Source organism: Ahaetulla prasina, chromosome 2, assembly GCF_028640845.1.
Source record: "Ahaetulla prasina isolate Xishuangbanna chromosome 2, ASM2864084v1, whole genome shotgun sequence".
NCBI lineage: Eukaryota > Metazoa > Chordata > Lepidosauria > Squamata > Colubridae > Ahaetulla > Ahaetulla prasina.
The window spans coordinates 80,450,157-80,475,116 of record NC_080540.1 but is presented as its reverse complement, the minus strand read 5'-3'; the positions used below and the strand labels follow the sequence as shown (position 1 = coordinate 80,475,116).

Genomic DNA, 24,960 nt, shown 5'->3' with positions numbered 1-24,960 from the left:
GATTGGCTCCCGGCTCCCCAGCCGGCACTTCACGCGGCCTCCCCACCCACCCACCCCCACTGCCGCTTCGCACTCAATTTCGGCTTTTCGGAGAGGAGGGCGTGGGTGACAAACGCCCCTTCCGCCCCCACCGCAGGCAAGAGGAGGACGAGGGGGAGGGGGGCGGAAATGTCGAACGCCCCTCCGCCCCGCCTCCGCCGACCACCGCCGCCGCCATCAAAAGCGGCGGAAGAAAACGCCGGACGCCACCCGCCGCCTCAACACGAGCCGGCCGAGCTGGCAAAGCATGCCGGCAGCATTTGGGCTCGTCCTGCCGGCCCAGCTGTTCCCGAGGGCAAAAAACCCTCTCCCTGGGTCGGCTCTGCAAGGGTAGACTCGAGTATAAGCCGAGGGGGCGTTTTTCAGCACAAAAAACGTGCCGAAAAACTCGGCTTATACTCGAGTATATACGGTACTCCTTTTAACCATTTTCTCTTGGTCCATCCACCTCTTAAAATTTTCCTCCCTTTATCCCATTCTCTCATTTCCCCCCTTTTTTTCCTTTTTATAATTATCATGTCTTTTCTTCTGTATCCTTCCTTTGACTTTTAAGTCCTTTACTCGTTTAGTTTGCCCTAAGTTCCCATCTGATCTATTCCCCTTTTCTCCTCCCACTTTTCTCATTTCCCCACTGTTGATCTCAATGTAATCATTTAGCTTTTTTGTGCCTATTCCTTTCCCCTTTTTTTCCTTTCTTGCTTTTCCTATCCTCTCTATTTTTGCCACTGTTAATCCCAGTGTAATCATTAAAAATATTTTTCTCTTTTCTCCCTTTCCTTTTCTTCCCTTAGTTTGCTTCTTTTTAATAAGTTGTTTCCTCCTATCCCTTCTCTTTTTTTCATTGTTACTCCCAATGTAATCATTTAGTTTTTCAATATCAATGTCTTTATCTTCTGTGCTGTTTTCTTGCTTCTTGTTCTTAACCCCTTTAGCCAATTGAATATGTTCTGACACGGTTTTTTGTTTTCTATCAAGATTAAATGATACATGCATCATTTTGACCATCTCAATTAGTTCCTGCCACAGCTTGATGTTCTGGTTTATTTTTAACTTCAATTTACAGTTTAGTTATTTTCTACCTCTTTTAGTTGTTGAGATCAAACAGCTTAAAAGAAAACAAATCCTCCTTCAAACTTCTCATGGCTCTTGTAGCTCAAGGTCACTGTAATTTTTTCCAGATTTCAAATTGTTTGTTGTAGTGCTTTTTTTCTGCCAGCAGATGTCTCTGTCCAATCCACAAGTTTCAAATCAAGAAAGTCACAAAATATCCAATTTGTGTATTAAATCCGCTTATCAAATGCTTTACAAGCTTCTTCTTTCTTGTCTTAATTTTATATATCCCAAATTCCAGTTTAAAATCCAATTTCAAATCCAATTAAAAATTTTGCTTTACAGGACTTTTCTATTTTGAATTTTTCTTTGTTCTTCAAAGTTTAAAACTTTTAGAATTATGTCCAATCTTATTCAATAACTATTTTCTTTCAGGTTTCTTTTTCTTATAATAATTTTATCTCCAAATCCAATTTCCAGTCCAAATATCAAACTCCGTTCCAGGCTTTGATGCTTTAACTTCCATTTTGTTCTTCTCCCCCCATTAACATTCTCCAACACCAATTAGCCACTATTTCCTTGCTGGGACTTCTTTTAAAAAATTTTAAATACTTTTTTACCTGTGAATTGACTGATCGCTCACCCGGTACAAATACTCCATCCAAATCACCGTTCCTGCACAAAACTTATTCCGGTTGCCCCAGCTTCATGACGGTTGCAAAGGCCACTGCCCCAGCCACCAGATTGAAGAGTTTCCTCCAACCTTCCGAGGAACTTGCCTGTTCCTCTTGGTCATCCGAGATGCCTCTCCTTCTTCACCATCCCTACAGGATGGATCTGGTCCGAAGACCCCCTGACAGCGGTTTGTCTGCCTGGATTTTCGCAGGGCTATTGGAGCCCGCTATTTTCCAGTCAGTCTCACCACGATGCTTCTGGTTCCTCCAAGATGGGGCAATCTTGAGTTCCTTTCTCACTCTTCCCTTCCAGGGGTAAGCTGGTATTTATGCAATAGCCTTATATATAGCCATTTCTGTACTTTTCTATAATATTAAATCATAACAAAGCAAACAATTTATTTGGGAGTATTTTAGAAATAGAAAATATTTACTTTTAAAATGTATAGTTCAAAAGTAATGTGTCACTTGCATCTAGCTGCATATGGAAAATAGCTTTTCAGGAGCAAAACAACTTTGATTCATTGGCTCATTACTGATGTTCAGCTTGTGAACACCAACATGATTTCTGAACAAATTATAGGCTTTAATGGTGCTCAAGCTGCTCTCTAGGAAAGCTAAAATTAGCTCTCTGAAACAGGATAAAAAATACCATGTTGATATAAACTACATAGGTAACACCCATGACATGTAACTGTGATGCATTTTTTTTTTTGCAATTTAAACATTTTTATTTTTAAAACATCAGCTGCGAACCTCCTTAGTCCTTCCCCCGCCACTTTCATTTGACTTTATTTATTTATTTATTTATTTATTTATTTATTTTGTCACAACAATATATGTAAGTATCATACAAAAAGATCATATAGTATATAAACATATATATGAGTAAATATTAGGAGGTATAAGCATATATATATATATAGGAAGAAGAAAAGAAAAACAATAGGACAGGAACGGTCGGCACGTTTGTGCACTTATGCACGCCCCTTATGGTCCTCTTAGGAATGGGGTGAGGTCAATAGTAGAAAGTTTTTGATTAAAGCTTTTAGGATTATGGGAAGAGACCACAGAGTTAGGTAAAGTATTCCAAGCACTGATGATTCTGTTACAGAAGTCATATTTTCTGCAATCTAGATTAAAGCGGTTGACATTAAGTTTAAATCTATTGGTTGCTCTTGTATTATTGCAATTAAAGATGAAGTAAATAGGAAGGACATTACAATAGATGATTCTATGAGTTAAACATAGGTCTTGTCGAAGGCGATGGAGTTCCAAGTTTTCTAAGCCTAGGATTTCAAGTCTGGTGGGATAAGGTATTTTGTTGTTTCCAGAAGAATGGAGAACTCTTCTTGTAAAATATTTCTGGACACGTTCAATTGTATTGATGTCAGAGATATGGTGAGGGTTCCAAACAGGCGAGCTGTATTCTAGAATTGGTCAAGATTATATAATAATTATATAATAATCTATTATTATTTGATAATAATACTTGAAATGTGAATGCAACGATATATTCACTTCTGTCACCGTTTTGCTAAAACAGTTGCTTTTAGCAATTAAAACATAGCCAAAATAATAAGTTTGTAAAGGAACCCCGACTGTTCTTTGGAAGGACAGATACTGAAGCTGAAGCTCAAATACCCTCTAACGAGAAGAGAGGACTCCTTGGAAAAGACCTTGATGGTGGGAAAGATTGAAGGCAAAAGGGGATGGCAGAGGAGAAGATAGTTAGATAGTGTCATTGACACAATGAATTTGGGCAAATTCCAGGAGACAGAGGAGGACGGAATGGGGGAGGTTGGGGCTCGCAAGCTATGGTCCATGGGGGATGTGAAATATCAGACACAACTTAGCAACTGAACAACAAAAGTTATACCAGAGTTCCATTAGCTTTTGCATGACTAAAGTAAGAATTGAGACATTAAGGAAACACCAAGTACAGTAAGTTTTTATCCTCTCTTCAAAAGAAGGCTTTATCTTGTAGCTCACTACAGTTATATCTGCTTTGCAAAGTGTTTTAGGATTAAGATGTATGTGTATCCATGAGGCCAAGTTAATCCCCCTTCCTTTTATTTTATTTATATTATAATTTTCCCCTAGGATATCAGTAGCATCTATTATGTTCCCTTCTCCAAATTCTCTTTTATGAGGTAAGCTGGGCTGAGATAGAGCAACTATCCAGAGTCAGCTGTGGCTTCTACTATTCTGAGCAGGCTTGGATCTGTATCTCCTCAGCTCTTACCCACCAGTTTAGCCAGCAACAAAAAACTCTGGCAAAGACCTTTCTACAACATATCACAATGATCACTATTACTAAAATATGGTAAAAGTGTATCTGGCAGATAAATGCTTGATTAAACAAGCTTTTTACTTCATTCAAAATTAAGGCCTCATTCAATACTACTTTCCAGATTGTGAAGCTGATCATTAAGGGACACGGCAACTGATGCAGAAATCACTGCTTTTTCCTCTCTGATCATGAGTAATGATCAGAGATTAATATTGCTCTCTGAGTAATATTGCTGCTCATAATATTTCCATCCTTTCACCTAGTCTGGGATCAATCTAGGTTAGATGAAAAATATTGCCAGCTATCAAAAGCAAGCATATAACATCGTTTCTTCAGACAGCTTTAGTGTAATGTAAATGTGGAACAGCATGGAATAGAAAATAGAGCTCAATGTTTCAATGGATAAAGCCACAGCGTAACAGGTCTATTTGCTAAATATAAGTAGATCAATATAATTGTCACCTACCTCAATTCAAGTGCTCTAAGAGAATATCCAAACTGACAGCATCAAAAGTCAACATAATTGTCCAATGTAAGACCAGGCATATAGCCCATCTTTTTTCCTGCTTCAATTTGGAAATATTGGGAGATGTAATGCCACTTATTCAAATACTTGTTTAATGAACACTTGTTCACTGACAAAATGTACAATGGCACTGAACAAGTGGAAGTTCTAACTGGTCCTCAAATTTCAAGCCATTGCAGCATTCCCACGGTTATGTGATCATGATCTGAACACTTGGCAACCTGCTCAAAATTAAGACATAATGCCCCATACTCGTCCAATCACCATTTGCGACCTTCTCTGCTGGCTTCTCACAAAGTCAATGGGGAAGCCGGCAAGAGATTGCAAATGGCGACTGTGTGACCTTGCACTTAACAATGTTGTGGGATTCATTTAACAGCAGCAACTGCAAGTGGCAGAACTGCTGTTGCTAAGTGATGCAGTCACATGACCTTTTTTACAACTGCATTGCTTAGTGATGCGAAGTCCAATCCCACTTTCTTAATCAAGAACAATTTGTGTGACTTATTCGAAGGGAGAAAAGTAAACAATGATAGTTCCTAGTATTTTCCTAGGTCCAGAGTTTCTAGCAAAAGTCATATGGGGGTTACCAGAGCTGGTAACATTGATAACTATGAAAAATTCCCATCTCCCAATAAGAGGTCTTGCTTTGGAAGAGGCATTGTACTCAGATTTAAGAATGTATTTCTCTGTATACCAATTCTGATCTCTTATTGGCTTCCATGCCAATTCAATTTTCATTTTTAAAACAACACAGTAGATGCAATGTTACATTTGACATGTAATTTAGATCTATTGCTGAAGATTTTTTCATTCAAAATGCTTGATATTAGAAAGTAACATGCTCCGATACTTGCAACTAGCTAAAATCACTTATAAGACCCAATCCAATTTGTTTAGATTGCACTAGGGTGCTTATTGTGAAATTTATTTATTTATCCATTGTCACTCAGCATAGGATCTAAAGTGAGATCTAGGCTTGATTAATTGGTATGTCTTTCTCCACTTACATTCTGCATTTCAAATTATCTCACTTGTTTTATTACTCAAACTTTCCTAGTTTTATGAAGCTCAAATAAGAAGAGACACCTAGGATTCACATTTTCTACCAACAATAGAATATACTGTATCAACTGGAAGCTCCTCTGAGGATTCAAGAAATAATGTTAAATTGGATGTTTTTCCAACTCTGTAGTCATATGAAGTTACCTCTTAGCATTTTCTAAATCTTAATTAGCTTTAAAATATGGAAAATCTCTAAAGGAAACTTAATTCTTGCAATGTGAGAAAGGGTCTTTTTACTTCATGTCTTTGGGGAAATACTTCTCTCATGAAATAACAACCTACTTTCAAAATAGATGAGGAATAATGTTTCCTGGGCCTAGTTATATGCACACAACTGAATAGTGCAAACAGTGATGAGACTATAGAAAGGCTTAGTTTCATAACAGAGATTAAGAGCCATCTGTATTGTAGAATCATCACAGAGGTACTGACATTCAATACATCTCTTGCTGAATTCAAGGGGGGGAAAGAAGATGCCCAGAGTTGTAAAGTAAACTTTATTTTTGACATTATAAGCTGAATCACATGTACAAGATATTGGAATTTTTATTACAGAAATTCAGAATACTCTCACTTCTTTTATGTTTGCCAAGAGACCTAGACAATATACTATAGACATTTGATAACGTTTTAGGAATGTCTAGTGTTCTCCAGTTTCTCCTTTTAGGAGAGGCATGGGAGTTGCTGATGTATTCAATATTATATGAAATAAAATCAATATAACCATATAATAAGTATGAAGTAAGTATTATAACTATATAAGTAAACAGAGGAGGAACAATACTTTAGCTAAAAATGTTCACTGGTATGTCCCAGGCCAATGTTCCTGAACCATGGCATCTTTAAGATCTATGAACTTCAATTCCCAGAATTCTCCAGTCATTAGAATTTCTGGAAGTTGAAATCCATGTAACTTAAAAGTTGCCATGGTTAATAGACCTTGACCTTGGTAGTCATAATACTACACCTTTCAATATCTTGTTCTCCCACTTACCAAATAGATAGGAAGTGTATGAGGCCTGTGGAATGATTGGGACATTCTCTTCCTATCTAGAGCAGGAGTCCCCAACCTTTCAGACCTCAGGGACCACTAAATTCATAATTTTAAATCCCACAGACCACTAATACGATCTGCCTAATGACCAGCTGGGTGGGAGTGGCTAGTTGGTCATGTGACTGGGTGGTCATGGCCAACTCGATGTCACTCATGTCATGGGGTGCCTAGCTAGCCTCTACTCACCCATCCCCTCCCAGCCACTCCTTGCCTGCCTGCCCAGGCTCCTTAAGGCCCCAACAGGAAGCAGTTGTTGGAGCTAAATAGCCACCATGAGAAAGAGTTGGCAAAACAGCTCAGTTCAAATTGACTCTGATCGAGGAGGCTCAGCAGAAACACCTCACTGAGGCTTTCCAAGCAGAGGGAAGACCTGCAGGAGTGCAAGGCCAGGTACCAGCACCTGGAGGCTCGGCGGGCTGAAATGGTCAGTCAGTTCCAGGCCATGAGGCAGTCCCATTGGAACAAGGCCCTCCGGCTCTTCACCACCAGCGGCGCTTCTCTCCAGCCTTCACTCAAAGCCCCACACCAGGAGGCCAAAGCAGACCCCGAGTCGGAATTTCTGGCCCCCTCCGACCCACACAAAAAGACCTCAAAGGAGGAGACTCTTTGCAGCAACACAAATGTTCATTGCACATATCTGTCCCAGGGGCCATAGTTGAGGACCCCTGATTTAGTGCAATATAAAAGATGCCAAAAAATTTTTGCAGACCACCAAAATTTTCTCGCAGACCACAAGTGGTCCACCGACCACCAGTTGGTGACCGCTGATCTAGAGAAAGGAGAGAGAAGCCTAAATGTGCAGCCCAAGTGAACAAAAGAAAGTTCATCAAAGTTCTGTTGATATATATGGATGCTATACCCGGACCACACCCTTGAAAACCTATAGTTTACTTTTTAATTCATTATATTATGGATGTTCAGTTTTCTAATTGCGCTGTTGTAACTCTAGCTCTTGTAAATCTATTATCAATGTAATAACTGCAGAAAGTCAATCATGGAAAACAATGCTATGATTTTTTTAAAATTATCTTTACCTTTTTACTTATTACAAAGTTTAATTTTAGGGCTTGCCAATACTTTGCATTTTTGTCATGTCTTCTTGATGGAAATTGTAGACTATTCCTAGTATTGCAAAATTATTAACTTTATCTAAATGAATTCTGTAGCTCCCCATCTTCAGAATTTATACAAAAGTCCAAATGCTTAATTCCAGTCTATAATGTTTTATTTTACAAACAGTCAAATTTGTTTTAAAAAATTGTTAAGATTTAATATTGTTATATTCCTTCTGATCTTATTATTTCTTGCCTTTTTTTAAAAAATAAGCCATGCTTCCAATTTTTTTTTACAAATATAATTGCAAATTTAAAAACGGGGGACAATTCCTTTTATAATTTCCATAATAGATGCCATTGTTATTGCAGAATGGTGTAGGAATCCGTGCAAATAAGGCCTCCATTTTTTTATACTAAGTATACAGTAAATGAAAATGAAGCTTCACATACTTCACTGTTCCAAAGACAAAACCTATGCCACAATAAAAAAGTGCACAACATGCACTTATTACAATTATTACAATTATATGTTGTGTTACAACTTTGTTTTAGAATAACCACCACTATGGAATGCAGCACAGTCTTAATCCTTGAACATATGGCAGGCAACTTCATAGCCACAACATTCCAGTTCTTTAGAATAAGAAGGAAAGAGATGCAGTGAAGAACTACTGTATTTACTTGATAGTTCTTTCAAAACTTGAAGGTTTCTCATGGCAGTGTCCATATAAGTAATGTAAATAAGTAACAGCATTAACAACATACCATCGCAGTTTAAAAGAACAACATATAATATCACAGTTTCTACACCCACAATTGTCAGATCATGGATAACTTTTAATTCTACACAATGTACAGGAAGATATGTAAGGGGATGCTAACTTATGGCAAGCAACATTTGATGCATCTAGGAATCTGTTGTGCAGAAAATCTTAGCTTGCGTGCCAACTCTTGTGAAAATCTGGACTTTGTAGCTATTGCTAAGAAAGATCCATTTTATTGAAAAAAATACATAAATCCATCTTGGCTCGGTGATTTAAATTTCCCCTGAATAATTAACACATTAAGATTAGTTAGGCAAACAAGAAACCATGTACAGAGGCTACAGTTCAGTATCATGCCCTTAACATAATATTTTTGCCTTGGCTAATTAAAAAAAAAAGACTATTCTACAACATAGTCCTGAAAACAATCCAGATGTTGGGGTTTTTCTTTGGCCAGAAATTGTACATCATTTAACAGACTAAGGGTGAACCAGTTTTTCTTTGTCTTCTTAAAGAGGATATCTTGGAATATAAAAATTTTACCCTGATGTAGATTTTAAAAACTAGTTCCCTAGAATCTCCTATCTGCTTGCTTTTCTCTCAAGACGGGGAGGTAATCTGAACTCCCCGTCATCTCCCACTGCTTTCTATTGCAACTGTGTACAAAAATGAGTCAAAGGGCCACTGTGCTGATAGAAGGTTAAACAAATATGCAGGGACTAATGCTTCCTCTCTGCATGAAACAAGTCAGTTTCCCCTTCTCAAGGAAATATACAATAGTAGCAATGAAATTCAGATTAGGTTAAGGTGGGCCAAGAAATAAGAAGACTAAGGTTAAGATCAAGATGAGTGAGGAAAACTGAGCTCTGGGATATTCAGAATTTTCGGCTGATTTTTGGTTGAGGGTAAGAATTTCTGAATCTTCCTTCACCTCTTTCACTTCAGGTTCCTATAAAGGAAGGGAAACAGAGAAAGAGGGAAAACATTAAGTTCTGATTGAATATCTCATTTAAATTCTCTCTTCCTCCCCCTTTTTTCCTGCTGGATGTTCTGGAGGCCTCTTTGGGTCAAAGGTGAAAACCTCTCAGAATATATTTAACCGAAAGCTGGTAATTTTACAGTCATATAATATCTCCGATTTCAGTTATAGTATTGTTTAATTAACATAATTAATTTACCTGATACAGTTTTTCAGTGAACATTGTGCTGGTGCCATCTCCTTGAATGTCTAAGGAAGGGGTGAATTGCGACTGGTCCTGTACCTCCTTATTCTTTTGGCCAAGATTCATTTCAGCTTGGATTGCATTATCTGTGACACAGAGAATATGGAGGAGTGTTCAGGATCTCTAACTGCTCATACGTCCATTATACAAATTCGGACCCATTGGTTGAAAGCTCTAGTTTTAGCAGAGTAAATATGCTGGTAAATTGCTGTATTTATATATTTCACAAGTCTTTATCAAAAATTAGCAGGCATTTTCCATTCTTCTTTGGCTACACAGAAACCTGCAGTTTCTTTATTCAACAATTTTTGGCTTTAATGCAAGAGCATTTTGGCAATTAACTCACTGTAAATTGCTCTTGATCAAGAAAACTATTCCTGTGTAATATATCACCAGGCTTGGCAGGGATTGGAATTTATCAATCAAGTTCAGGCATATGTCTTTCTTCCCTTCCAAAGGGGATAAGAGAATCTGATAATGAATCATAACTTTAAAAATTAATCAAGAAGCACAAATAACTTTTTTCATAAGCATTTTTTTCCAATTTAAAAAGGTGAAACACTAAGAATTGAAACCAATGTTTAACCTCACTTTTACAATAGTGAAAAATATTTATCTTACAAAGCTTAACCTTATAAACTCTGCAGGCAATGATGGGGACAGAAAACAAATCTACTTTTACTGCTCAGGTGACTTTCATCTTTCCAGTATCAGCAGAAAGAAGTTGATGCTTAATGAAGCATCAACTTCTCTTACTGAATGCAGATGTAATTAATGAAGTAAGGTATTAATAAAGTAATAATTATATAATTAGTGAGATAAAAATACAATATGCAATATAGTGTATATTGCTTATTGCAATATATAGCATCAGAATAAAAGTCTAGCTTCAAATTTTCTTTCCAAAATATGAAAGAAATTAAAGGCATTGGATAAGTTGAAACTAGGGAATGAAGGCAAGAGCAGCATATTTTTTTATAAATCCTTTGCAATTGCAGCAGGGTATAAGTGTAAAAAATGAATAAATCTCATCTGCATTCTCTGAATGTGGAATCCTATTTCAGTATCCTAACGGTACCTGAAAGATCTGTCCTCCATGAATCTTTATGAAAATCTGTAATGGACCTGACCACCATTGAAAGACTGGTGGGATATACAAGGAGTATTTATTAAAGTCTTCTAGCAAAATTAAACTTTCAAGTTTAATTTTACACTGCATAGAAATCTACTTTCATTTCTCCATGGAATCTTCTGCCAATCTATTTCATTGGAAAACTTTTGAGGTTAGAAAAATCAAGATCTGCCCCAATATTCATATTCAATATTGACTTACTGAGACACTTATTGCTGGAAAATAAGTTAAGGATTTGATCACAGTCCTCTTTATGATTGCCACTGTTTGTACAGGAACACCAAAGTGTGATTTCAGTACTGGAATTGCTCACATAATTGGGGGTCAAAGATGTACCTATTTCAAATAAAGCAATAAAATAAAATCAAGACAACCACGAAGAAAGTAGATTGTGTGCATGCTATTGCCAAGAAAACTACATAGATGTGTTCATAAAATTACAAGATAATTTTAATCAAGATAGTTTTAAAACATAGTTTTAAGGAACCAAGATAGTTTTAACAGAGATTTACCTTTTAATTCCTAAACCAAAAAGGCTAAATCAAAACCATAGAACTATTTTCTTTAAATGTGCAATAAAGCTGGTGATTCATTCTTTTCAGTCAGCACCCTAAGACTATATATTTCTGATCTGGAAATAAGCTGGTTTCAATAAACTACCTGCACCACCTTTTTGTCAGAGAAGTTTCAGTCCATATAATGTATTGATAGTCGTTTAACTGCCAACAACTTATGTTGGAGATATTCTACAGTGAGACACTAAGGAAAAACACTAAGGAAAAAACAATTACTACCAACCTGCCTTCCTTTGAGGACCTGTATACTGCACAAATCAAAAAGAAGGCTGTGAAAATATTTACAGACCCCTCACAACTCCTACCCTCAAAACGCTATAGAGCACTGTACACCAAGACAACAGAACAGATACCAGAACAGTTTTCCCCCGAATACCATCATTCTGCTAAACATATAATTCCCTCAACACTGTCAAACTATTTACTAAGTTTGCACTACTAGTAATTTTCTGATTGTTCCTATCATCCATCTCATCCCACGTATGACTGTATGACTGTAACTTTGTTGCTTTTATCCTTACAATTTATATTGACTGTTTCTTAATATGATTTGATTGCTTATTTGTACCCTATGACTATCATTAAGTGTTGTACCTTATGATTCTTGATGAATAGATCTTTTCTTTTATGTACACTGAGAGTATATTATACTCTCAAAGACAAATTCCTTGTGTGTCCAATCACACTTGGCCAATAAAGAATTCAATTCAATTCAATTCAATTCAATGGATTACTATCAAATATTAAAGCATAAGTCTTACAAAAATAAATCAAAAGATGTATTGATTTTAGCACCCTGTGGCTAGAGCTACCCAGGCAAAGGATTATAGACCCATTTGGACAGCACTGACCAAAGTCAGAAAAGATTTTCTATTAAACTTCCCAATAAACTCCACCAGTTGCAACACGTACCAATCATCTTCATGTAAGCCTGCAGGCATGCTGCATAATTCAGTGGAGAACAGCCATCTGTGAATGTCTGTAACGATTTGCATTTTTCTTGGAAACCAGCCAGCCGAGATCTGACAGGAGACACAACTATCAGAATGACAAACCCCTTTATTAGCCCAAAATGCTTTATTAGTTTTCCAAGTATTTGATAAGGTAAATCAAAATCGGGGATTTTTTTTAAAGTGGGAGATTGCGCTATATTTCCCCCATTTTCATAAAAATAATGAAGGACCTTAGGGATTGTAGTGAAATACTGATGTCACATGAGTGGACATGATACTAAACCCCTTGTGGCCACTTCTGGATGGATTGTGTCAGCGTTAGTATTTTTTAAATAGGCACATCACACTATCAGAATTGCAACACATCCATTTTACTGCTCCTATAGACATTAATATTCAGATGCCCATATGTCATGAAACTTACTCAGATAATCATTCCATTAGACCCACCTGCAGATATTATCCTTGAAGCAGGCATCCAGCAAGAAAAGGCAATTGGGCTTACTGCTGCTGAGGAAAGAACAATGTGGGACAATGGTTTGCCGGCGTCGTTCCCCACAAGCTTCATCTTGGCAAGGACAAAACAGGAGCCTCTTGGTGAAATCCACACCAATTTTCTCAAAGAAGTGTCTCAGATTTCGGTGGCATGTGCGTTGGTCACAGGGGTATCCTCTAGTGCAGGCCTCAGCATACTGTGAGCGCTGACGCATGCATTTGCGGTCCAATTGGCAAGTATTAGCAGCAAGCACGCAGGAATTTAGGTTATCTTTGGTTCTATGGGAACCTATAAATCCATAGAAACACAGTAAACAGTAAACTCCAGAAATGATTTGCCAAAGGAGATTAAACAAAAAAGACAATTGCCAGAATCTCTCTACAATTCAAAGATGAATTCTTTTTCTGTTTAACCCATCTCTTTTTCTTTGTTATTTATCCTATGTCAAATTTAGAACAGAAAGCTCCTTGGGACAACTCTGTAAAAGTGTCATACACACCACTGGCTTAATTAAATATTTCATAATTTATTTAATTAAGCCAGTGGTGTGTATGACACTTTTACAGAGTTATTTCATAAGAAAAAAATAAGTGAGAATGTTTGAAATAATGCCTCTTCCTTCTGCAAATCCAGGGGTGAAATCCAGCAGGTTCTGACAGGTTCCGGAGAACCGGTAGTGGAAATTTTGAGCAGTTCAGAGAACTGGCAAATGCCACCTCTGGTTGGCCACAGGAGTGGGGAGGGAATGGGGATTTTGCAGTATCCTTCCCCTGCCATGCCCGCCAAGCCACACCTTGCCCAACAAGCCATGCCCACAGAACCGCATGCCTGCAGGTAGTAAAAAAAATTGGATTTCACCACTGTGCAATCTATAAAAATTTTTGCATGAATTGAGAACTGTGTGAAGAAAGTAGGTTCTTCATAGGTTTTTCAGCGTTCAGCATTTTTGTCAGTAGTCTGAACGGTAGTTAGTTGGAGTTATGGTCAGGTGGATAAACTGCTGGAGTTGGCAATGTGCCACCCATGGGCAACATATCCTCTGAACTCAGATGTTTCTTCAGAATAAAAGAATTGGGCTGGGAAACCGTTGTTCTTCAATTAGCCAGGTGAAAAGAAAAGGTGTCTGGGGAATATTCTTTTGGAAACTGGACAGAATAGCAGGAAAAAAAAACCCTGAGAATGCAATTAAGTATTTAGAAAGTCAGCTGGTTTTGTAGAAGGCAGAACTGGAATTTCATGCAAGAGTTGGGTGAATGGCGCACATAGCTATATTGGAATGGGTAGCTATTTGGATAAAAAGTAACCTTTAGATGTAATAAGCTTATGTGTAGAGATAAATAAGGTGACAGATTTGGAAGGTATTTTACTTTTGGTTTTAGGTGGCGGCTTGTTTTGCATTGATTGAGAGTATGAGATATAATTGTGAAGACATCACTTTATGGAAGAGAGTCTGATTTTTAAGAATTATAGATTAATTAGAGTGTTTGGCTTCTCTTTCTGTGAAAGTAATGGTTTTGGTTAGAGTAGAAAACTGGGGGTTCAAAGAAATGTCTTTGACTGCTTCTATGCATTAATGTTCTTGAAGCTATCTTTAAAATTACCTATCAAATATTTGCCTCTATCTCAGATTTACCCTACATGCAATTTATAGATGGGAAAAAAGAGACCTAAATTTATTTAATTTCTTTGTAAGATTTTTTTTTTACTATCTTAGTCCTAAGGGATTCCAGGAAGTATGCTAAAGATTGTGAATGGTCGATATAAATTCTACCTGAGACACGAGTTGCCAGCTTGTTGTATTTTATCTTCATAGCTTCTTTGTTTGCTATATCCCTATGGGGAAGCACCTCCAAATGAAAGTCATCTGTACAACATAAAAAGATATAATTTTATCTGCTAGAGTACTGAAAAGTTCCCAAGAGATTATGAAAAACCATTATCTAAAAACAAGAGTATTAAAAAATGGGCTTGTCTAATCACAGCAAAGTGTACATTACACAGTTTACACAGTAAACAACAGTTAGTTTGGGAGGCAAACATTATAAAAGGACAACTGGTCTATATGTTAACATTATTGAGCTTAATAATTGCTAATAACAGACTATAATATATAGTGAGTAGAATTATGCTGTTACTATTTATCTAAAACAATATGAAGCAGTGTAATGTTTTAGGTTCTTAACATAGGTTCCAGAATAAAATTGTTTCAATTATTTATTTGTCTTCACATTATATATGTAATAATAATTGTGGCTTAGATCATGAAGTGTTGGTGGCAAAGGTTAAAGCTAAAGTATGTACCATCAAAAAAGCAGTGCCTGAAGATGGTCTCTGTTCCAGCGGTTCGAGTCCTAGCACTGTATGATGGGGTGAGCTCCTGTCACTCGCCTCAGCTTCTATCCGCCTAACAGTTTGAAAGCATGTTCTATATGAGTAGGTACCACTTTGATGGGAGGGGGGGATGAGTTGGTGCTCTGTGCAGGCAGTCAGATTCCTGCCATTTTTAACCTTCCTGGCAGCACCCATTTATGAGGCAGCTCCAGGGAAGGGAGGGGGGACTAGGATCAGTTGTGGGATTCTGCCGGTTCTAGGTGGTTTGGCCGAACCATTTTTTAAATTGCCGGTTTGCCCCACCCCTTGCCCCTCCCCTTCCCACCATTACTTACTAGTGTCGCAGCACCACTTGTTAAATTGCTGGCTCGCACTCTCCTCCCCCTGGGAGTACACCCGAACCGCTTGTTAAATGTCTGGCTCAACCGCCCCTCACCCGGCCCCGCCCCACCATTATTTATTGGCCTCGGAGCACACCGAAGCATTTTTTAAATTGCTGGCTCGCCCACCCATTGCCCTGCCCCCCCACTATTTATTGGCCTCGCTCGCACAGTTTGCCTTAGTGACACACTGAGGCATAGCTGTAGTTATCGCTATCCTTTCACTCATGGCCCAGCCTTTCCTACTTTTGCCGTGGCCTACCACTCTGTTCCCCATCTCAGACTGCCCACCTCTGACTGCCCCGACCGCTCCAGCAGCAGAAGGCAAATACAGCTGAGTGCTGCCCCTGGGGAAGCGGGACTGTGAAAGGTGGCTGACCTACGCCCGCCCAGCTGCCGGCCATGACCTACCCCCTCCAAGCACCTCGCTGGCCACGTGGCTGCCAACCAAAGTCTGCCTCCATCCAAGTGTCTTGCTGTCCACCCGATCCATGCACCTTGCTGCCCACCCGATCCAAGCGCCACGCGGCCGCCGACCGAAGCCTACCTGCATCTAAGACTCTTGCTAGCCAGCCGATTCAAGCTCCTCGCTGGCCATGTGGCCAGCGAGGCACTTTAATTGCTGGCTAGAGAGACGCTTGGATGCAGGCAGGCTTCGTCGGCGGTCGATGGCGCTTGATTGGTGGGCAGTTAGGTGCATGGATCAGGTGGGCAGCAGCTTGTGGCCGCTGCCCACCGGATCCATGCACCTCGCTGCCTACCCGATCCATGCACCTCGCTGCCCACCCGATCCAAGCACCATGCAGCCGCCGCCGAAAGCCTGCCTCCGTCCAATTCAAGCATGGCCAGCGAGGAGCTTGGAGGGGGTGGGCCGCAAAGCATGTGTCAATCGCCTCGGCCTGCCGCCCACCCAGCAGGACTGTCCTGCAGCCGCCTCCCACCCACGCAGCGCCAGCCTACCCTACCCCATCTGGAGAAAGAGTGATGGAGAGAAAGAGGGGGGGCAGAAAATGATGAAGGAGAGAAAGAGAGATGAAGGAGAGAAGGGGGAGAAAGATGAAGAAGAAAAAGGGGGGAGAAAGATGGAGAGAAAGAGAGGGAGGGAGAAAGAGAGATTAAGGAGAGAAAGATGGAGAGAAAGATGAAGGAGAAAAAGAGAGATGAAGGATAGAAGGGGGAGAAAGATGAAGAAGAAAAGGGGAGAAAGAGAAGGAGGGAGAAAGAGAGATTAAGGAGAGAAAGATTGAGAGAAAGAGGGGGGAGAATGATGGAGAGAAAGAGAGGGAGGGAGAAAGAGATTAAGGAGAGAAAAAGAGAAAGGGGGAGAAAGAGATGGAGAGAAAGAGGGAGGGAGAATGGATTTGTTCTGGTAATTGGTTTAACAAGCATGAAAAAGTGACTTATGACCGTTTTTCACACTTAAGAACATTGCAGCAAACAGTCATTAGGGCAAAAAGCTATGTCACATGACCACCTGGACATGCCTATCCGGTCACATGAAGCACCGCAGTTGTGACATGAGTGACATGGTTATTAAAAATGCTGCAACAGGCATAAATGATGACTGGTCATAAGTGTGAGGACTGTTCAAAAGTGCAAGAACCTGTCAGAAATCACTTTTTTCAGTCCTCTGGGTAGTCCCTATGTGCATAGGGACTACCCAGATGGCTGAAAAAAGTGATTTCTAACAGGTTCTAACACTTTTGACCAGTCCTCACACTTATGACCGGCCATCATTTATGCCTGTTGCAGCATTTTGTGCAGGACTGGATTAGTTTTTAAATTTGTGGGTTTTTAATGGGTTTTTTATCATTTATTCTAAATTTTAATTTCGGCCAATTGAATAAGTTTTTTAATTGTATTTTAATAGTATTTATATTGTAATATTATTGTCTATTTTATCTGGCTGTGAACCGCCCTGAGTCCTTCGGGAGAAGGGCGGTATACAAATTTAAATAATAAATAAATAAATAAATAAATAAATAGGGACTACTCAGAGGGCTGAAAAAGTTATTTTTGACTTGTCCTCACACTTTTGTCTTCACACCTACAACTGTCCTCACATTTTACATTTTGCGCCCTATTTTGTAACTGTGGTGAAGAGAAGCAGTTGTGAAATGAGTGACATGGTTGTTAAAAATGCTGCAATGGGCATAAATGTGAGGATGGTCATAAGTGCGAGGACCGGTCAGAAATGACTTTTTTTAGCCCTCTGAGTAGTTTCTATGCCCATAGCCATGGCCACCCGGTCACATGAGCAGCTAGGCTCGCCCACCCAGTCACATGAGCAGCTAGCCACGCCCACCCAGTCACATGACCACCAAGCCACACCCCAAAATAAGCCACACCCACAGAACGGGTTGTTAAAAAATTTGAATCCCACCACTGACTAGGATGACACTGCAGACTTTCTTTCTGGTGCGAAGCCAGCTCTCTCTTCTGTGGTGCACTTTGGGAAGTGTAGGAGCGTGTCCTACAACAGAGCTGGTAAACTGACAGCCAAACTACTACTCTGCAATAGCATTGTAGTCTCCTGGCTAATAAAACAATGTCATGTGCTAATAATAAGCTGTAGTGCTGAAGAAGGCACCTGTGTATTCCTTGGACAGCAAAAGTGACCAACAAGAAAGTACTGGAGTGCATAACACCAGACATGTTACTAGAAGGGGGGGAAAATCACAAAAATATGTCTCACTTATTTTGGCCATGTCATGAACAGAAATTCACTGGCGAAAGTAATTATGTTTGGAAGAGTTTGTAGTAAAAAGAAACAAGACATGCCGGTCTCGGAGTTTTAATTTTGTTGGGAGGGTTATTTGGAACCCTGACACATGGTGGCTGGACACTATCAAAGCTGACACACCCAGAGAATAGAAAAACTCAAAGGAATAGTGCAAGATCGGAAGAAATGGAAAGACACAACTGAATGGTAACATCATTGATTTTATATGAGCCGCAGTGATGCAGTGGTTAGAATGCAGTACTGCAGGCTACTTCTGCTGATCACCGGCTGCCAGCAGTTTGGCAGATCAAATCTCACCAGGCTCAAGATTGACTCAGCCTTCCACTATCCTTCCGAGGTGGGTAAACTGAGGACCCGGATTGTTGGGAGCAATATGCTGACTCTGTAAACTGCTTAGAGAGGGCTGTAAAGCACTGTGAAGAGGTATATAAGTCTAAGTGCTATTGCTATTGCTATCATTATCATCATCATCATCATCATCATCATCATCATCATCATCATCATCATCATCATCATCATCCAGGATTTACTAGATTTTCTTTGATTAAGTGGCAAGCCATTTAGCACATCCTATGAGATTACTATCTAAAAGGTAGGTGCCCTGCTTTTATCTCCAGAGAGAAATATACTGTGCCTCCTATGCCAGTGATGGCTAACCCTTTTTGGACTGAGTGCCCAAAGCGCGCCTGCCTGCGTGCCTGAATCTCCAAAATGCAATGTGAGCGTGGCCCCCGCGCATGCACCCCTCCCCCCGCACATGCACGGCTCAGCCAAGGTGGTAGAGACTATTTGAATAAGTTTGCTGAACCAAACCGATTCAAATCTCCCTCCCTGCAAGCTGCAACCTTTGTACATTGCCGGCTGGGTTTCACCAGCACATTGGCTTGAGGAGCTTTGGCAGTGAAGCGAGAAACTGTCTGCGCTCGCCCTCTCGATCCCCAGAGAAAGAGCCAAAACCACTGAAGCAACCGCGCCACAGCAAAAGCCACTTGACCCACTTGAAGAGGGAGGATATGCCGACGCTTCCCCAGCACTGCCGCTGTCCCATTCATCTCTCCGCCCAGATGTCATCACGTGTCATGCGCTGACCCTCTGTGCATCCGCAGAGGTGCACGCTCACATAGTGCACGTGCACATTCACATCTCTGAGCTGGTAGCGAAGGTAAGTGCATTTTACCCCTGCTCTGAACCAATTTCAATTTGGAAACTTGGTTCAGCCCAAATGTTCAGGTGACCAGTGGTGGCAGTAAGAAGTAGCATCAGCTTTCCCTTCCGCTGGTCCCCAATATAATCCCCAACCCACAGCTATCAGCTCTTGTCTGGTATACCTATGAACATGGGTTCAGTACTCTTAACCAAGCCATGGTTGACCGAGGGAAGTGGAGCTGTTGAGTAAAGCAGTATCTGTTGTCTCAGTTGCTTTTGATACTACAGTTTAATGCTACAATTATGTTTAAAAACAACTCAAGTAACAAATGGAATGAAGTGGCTGAAAAAGAAGCTATTCTGTGTACCTACATGGCCTTTGTTTTATCCTACAATGGGAAGTAGGAATAACACTGAGGAACACGAGAAAGAGCTGCAACCAAAGCAATGGTCAGATAAAAGAAATTTGTATTGGAAAAGAAATGTAATTTGAGAAAGCATCTCAGACTTGACCCTTCCTTGTTATTATGAAGATAAAGGGAGGGAGGGGGAAAATGCATTCTGACTTGCAAAAGTCTGTTATTGAAGCCTTACAAAAAAAATAGAATCTCATTACGATCTTTGCCATTTGAGACTTTTAAATAAAGAAGCTGGAGACTGAAGTCCAACCCCCTTATGCTCAGGGCCATAAGGAGTACTATATCGTAATAAGTTATTATCTGTTAGAAAGGCTTGCAATACAGGCACGTGTTTTATGTCTTAAATAAGAATTATTTAAGAATTCTTAAATAAGAATAAGAATTACAATGCCACATTTTGGCAAGGACAAAAAGGTTGTTGTTGTCCAGGAACCAGAAAAAAGGGTGAAGGACTGGGATCAAAGACCCCATTTGGAAGTGTCTTCTTTTCTTAAGATTAGCCCTTAAATTAGCTATTTGCAGGAGAGAGCAAATACTACTTTTGTTGTACTTATCTCCATTGGCAGACTCCTTGGTTCAAACTCAGCAGAAACTACCTAGGTGCTTGACACAGCATGGCTAGCTAAAAATCTTTATTGCATACTGAATGAATCCCCTTTAAGCAAGAGATCACATTCTGTCAATAACTGTTGTCCCTTTTTATACCTATTATGGTTTAAATTCAGCACTATCCCACCACACACACATCCCTTTCTCACATCTCAATGGGTATTTTGCTTTGCTATTTTCAAGGATGTTAGTCCCTTCTGCTGTACCCTCCCATCTATCAGCCAATAGAAAAATAAATTGGTGCAGATTTTGCTGATTCCATCACTAATCTCAGTTACTATTCCTATTTCCTGTACAGGAAAGTTTATTTTCCCTCCCTGTTGGGTCTAGGACCATGATGGCAAACCTATTTATTATTATTTATTTATTTATTTTATTTGATTTTTATACCGCCCTTCTCCCGAAGGACTCAGGGCGGTGTACAGGCAGAAGTAAAAAAGACAATACAATGTACAGTTTAAAATGTGAATTAAAAAACTTATTATAATTAGCCCGAAACTTTAAAATATATAAAAAACTAAAATCCCATTTAAGATTAATATTAAAAATTTTAAAAATTTAAAAAACCAATAAAATTCAATAAAATTCAAGCCAGCCCCGCGCGAATGAAAAGATGTGTCTTCAGTTCGCGGCGGAAGGTCCGAAGGTCAGGTATTTGGCGTAAACCCGGGGGAAGCTCGTTCCAGAGTGTGGGAGCCCCCACAGAGAAGGACCTTCCCCTGGGGGCCGCCAGCCGGCATTGCTTGGCGGACGGCACCCTGAGAAGTCCCTCTCTGTGAGAGCGTACGGGTCGGTGGGAGGCATGAGGTAACAGCAGGCGGTCCCGTAAGTACCCAGGCCCTAAGCCATGGAGCGCTTTAAAGGTCGTAACCAACACCTTTGCACAGGTGGCACGCGGAGCCATATCTGTGGGCACGCGAGTGTTGCCCTAACTCAGCTCCAGCGCGCATGTGCGCGCTGGCCAGCTGATTTTTGGACCTTCTGGTCCTATTGGAAGTCGGGAAATGGGCTATTTCCAGTCTCCGGAGGGCTTCCGGGGTGGTGGTGAAGGCCGTTTTCGCCCTTCCCAGGCTCCAAGAAAGGCTCTGGAGCCTGGGGTGGGTGAAAAATGGGCCTTCCGGTCACACCGGAAGTCAGGAAACAGGCCATTTCCGGCCTCCAGAGGGTCTATGGGAGGGGAGGCCATTTCTGCCATCCCCAGGCTTCAGAGCCTGGGGAAGCCAAAAAACAGGCCAACTGGGCCCACCATGCCATCATGTGCCAAAAGTGGGGGGAGTGCGGGGGTGTCACATGTGCATGCGCGGGGGGGGGGCAGATGCATTGAATTATGGGTGTGAGCACACACAAGCACAATCCCCCCGTGCTGCCCCTGCTTTTGGCACATGAGGGCAAAAAAGTTAGCCATCACTGATCTAAGGTCATAGATGTCTCAGCAACAAAAGTGAGTTTCAATTTATTTGAAAGACACAGTCATTAGGATGCTTCTGAAGAAACCCAACCTGGACCCCGGGGATGGAAACAGCTATAGGCCAATAGCCAATCTTTCTTCCTAAGGCAAGGTGCTTGAGCGGCTGGTGGCTGATTAACTCCATGTTCTCTTGGGTTAAATTGGTTTTCTAGATCCAATCCAGTTGAACACCTGCTTTGTAATGAAAACTGCCTGTGAGATAACCTTTGCCAGGAAAAAGATGGGGAAATATGGTTTGGTTGATCCTCTTGGACCTCTAAGATGCTTTTGATACCTTCTGAACAGGCTGTCTTATCAGCTCTGCAAGGCGGACCACAAGCATGTCATCCTTGTGAGCTAAACTGGACTAGCCATTCACAGTTATGAATGCTTATTTCAGACACTGATGCTAGTTATTTTCCTCTTAGGTCTAAGCATTTGTTTCTACCAGAATGTTGGGTATTTTTTTCTGTTACCTCTAGTGATACAAGAAAATCAATCATCATCATGTTTCTATCACACCTTGTGTTAAAGTTGAATAAACAGCCCGGTAGATTTGCAAGCAACGCTCTTCCTTCTTCTGTGCACGTTGATGACATCTGCAGTGCTGAAAATGACTATGTCTCATCTTTATTTGGGCCTCTGTGCATCTGTTCTTGGCTTCATGGTAGAGAGAGATGTAACTGTTCTTAGAAAGATGCTGGGAACAGTTTTGCAGGATTTGATAGGTGGCACTGCAGGAAGGCTCAGCTAGACAAAGGGTCTCAGCTGTTAGACAGTTGTTTGGCTGCTCAAAGGACATAACTTGGAATCCTCCTGTTTGGGAAAAGAAGGAACGTTATCATTTTATATATACATGCTGTACATACTGCAGCCAAGTTCTCATCCCATAGTGTTGGTTACCAAAGGAGCCTTCCTAATTTCATGTTCAATTTGGTTTCAAGTGAGTCAAGTTCAATAATTCCTTCATAAATTATCTAGATTGCATCAATTAAGAGCATTAAGAACAGCTGAAAAAAGATGTAGACCTGCTTCACTTAAAAGCAAGGGATTCTTGGTAATATTAATATATCATAAAACTCTTACCCAAGTCTTTAAAAACTCTGCAAGGATGATCTGGTATCTGAACTTAATTAATATTATTAGAGTTTTTTGTGGCACAGAATTTCTTTTAAATTTACTTCAACAGGACAAGAAGAACTGACCATGAAGATATCATATAGGAAATAGTAAGGTAAAGGTAAAGGTTCCCCTCGCACATATGCGCTAGTTGTTCCCAACTCTGGGGGGCGATGCTCATCTCCGTTTCAAAGCTGAAGAGCCAGCGCTGTCCGAAGACATCTCCGTGGTCATGTGGCCGGCATGACTAAATGCCAAAGGCATTTGGTATTACTATTAGGTAATAGTACTAATGTTAAAATGATAATAAATGACACTAAATAAATTATAAACTTTCTAGATTATGCTGGCAGGGTTGTAAGCATACTGCTACATTTAGATGAACAAGTCCAATTAGTAACAAGTTTTTGAAGTAATTGGAAAAATTACCCAATCATCTTTTACAATAAATCTTCTTGAGCATTTATTTCATATTTCCTGAGAAATATAAATGAATTCATTTGTTTAATGTGTGGCTAGATTTGTTACTGTAAAACACTGGAAAACAGGACAACATCAGAGCAATCAACTTTTACATTCCATGACGCCATGAAATACAACTTTCACTCAATTAACTATATTAAAAGTATGAGCATTTGTTCCAGTGGGAAAATCCAAATTTTTTACTACTGGTTCTGTGGGCGTGGCTTCTCGGACGGGGTGTGGCTTGGCGGACATGGGTTGGTGGGCGTGGCAGGGGAAGGATATTGTAAAATCTCCATTCCCACCCCATTCGAGGGGAAGGATACTGCAAAATCCCCATTCCCTCCCCACTCCTGGAGGAAGGATATTGCAAAATCTCCATTCCCACCCTACTCTGGGGCCAGCCAGAAGTGGTATTTGCCAGTTCTCTGAATTTATTCAAAATTTCTTCTACCGGTTCTTTGAACTGCTCAAAATTTCTGCTATCGGTTCTCCAGAATCTGTTAGAACCTGCTGAATTTCACCCCTGATTTGTTCTGGTTAAAATTAAACACAACAGCAGAGAGTTTTGGGGGGGAAATCTACAAAAATAGTAACTGTGATCATCATTTATTAGCTATGTTAACAATGTTCTTATCAATAGATTAGCTTGATCTGCACAAATGTCATTTTGCTTTGAAATTTTAAATATGGATAGTTAAAATGTCTGTATTAAGAAATACACATAGGAACATGATATGTGATAGATTTATTCCATTTTAATTCTTTTTTATTTGCTTTTATTTCTTGTTTAATTTTTTTTAAATTACCGGTACCTTGACATTTTGATTCCTTTTTATATATAAATCTTATTAAAAATTTTAAAGAAAATATAAAAACCAACACAAACAAATACAGAATGAAGAAAACAGAGAGAAAAAGAAAAAAGGAAAAGTACAGAAAGAAAAGATAGAAAGAAGATTTTTATTTCCTCTGAAGTAAATATAAGAATTACAAAATTATCTCTTGCTCTATGATTATAAAAAAGCTCATTTACTTCTATTATCTAATTTTTTCTAATTATCAAAACCACAATTCATGTTTTTTTCTGTTTAATGCAAAAAGAATTAAGTCAGTCATAAATTTAGATGTTGCCTTTTCTCTAGTCAAGAAAGACAATTTAGTCATCTTTGCAAATTCCGTCATCTTCACCAACCATTCCTCCATTACTGGTAGGGTCAAACTTTTCCATTTTTGGACATATAACAATCTCACTACAGCTACCATATAAGAAACAAGGTTCCAGGGAGTAGTTTTTATTTCTCAGTAAAAAGCAAGCGAATAACAAACACAACAGAGATACTAATGGTTCACATATTCATCTTGCAATCAACTTCTCATCTCTGATTTCCAAAGAAGCTTTCAA

The 24,960-nt window shown here is 39.7% G+C and overlaps 1 protein-coding gene across 2 annotated transcripts in view; it reads right to left on the bottom strand.

Annotated features, from left to right (window-relative positions):
• Positions 1-6,130: 6,130 nt before the first annotated feature.
• LOC131190212 (GDNF family receptor alpha-4-like) overlaps positions 6,131-24,960 on the bottom strand; it is a 28,829-nt gene continuing 9,999 nt past the window's right edge. For both annotated transcript variants that reach the window (XM_058167357.1, XM_058167356.1), the window contains exons 2-8: positions 22,497-22,790; positions 14,671-14,763; positions 12,854-13,187; positions 12,363-12,472; positions 11,077-11,211; positions 9,699-9,829; positions 6,131-9,469 (exon numbers count right to left, since the gene is read on the bottom strand). In XM_058167357.1, the coding sequence (XP_058023340.1) occupies positions 9,323-9,469; positions 9,699-9,829; positions 11,077-11,211; positions 12,363-12,472; positions 12,854-13,187; positions 14,671-14,763; positions 22,497-22,776 (1,230 nt within the window). In that variant the 5' untranslated portion in view covers positions 22,777-22,790 and the 3' untranslated portion in view covers positions 6,131-9,322. The remainder of the gene's footprint in view (positions 9,470-9,698; positions 9,830-11,076; positions 11,212-12,362; positions 12,473-12,853; positions 13,188-14,670; positions 14,764-22,496; positions 22,791-24,960) is intronic.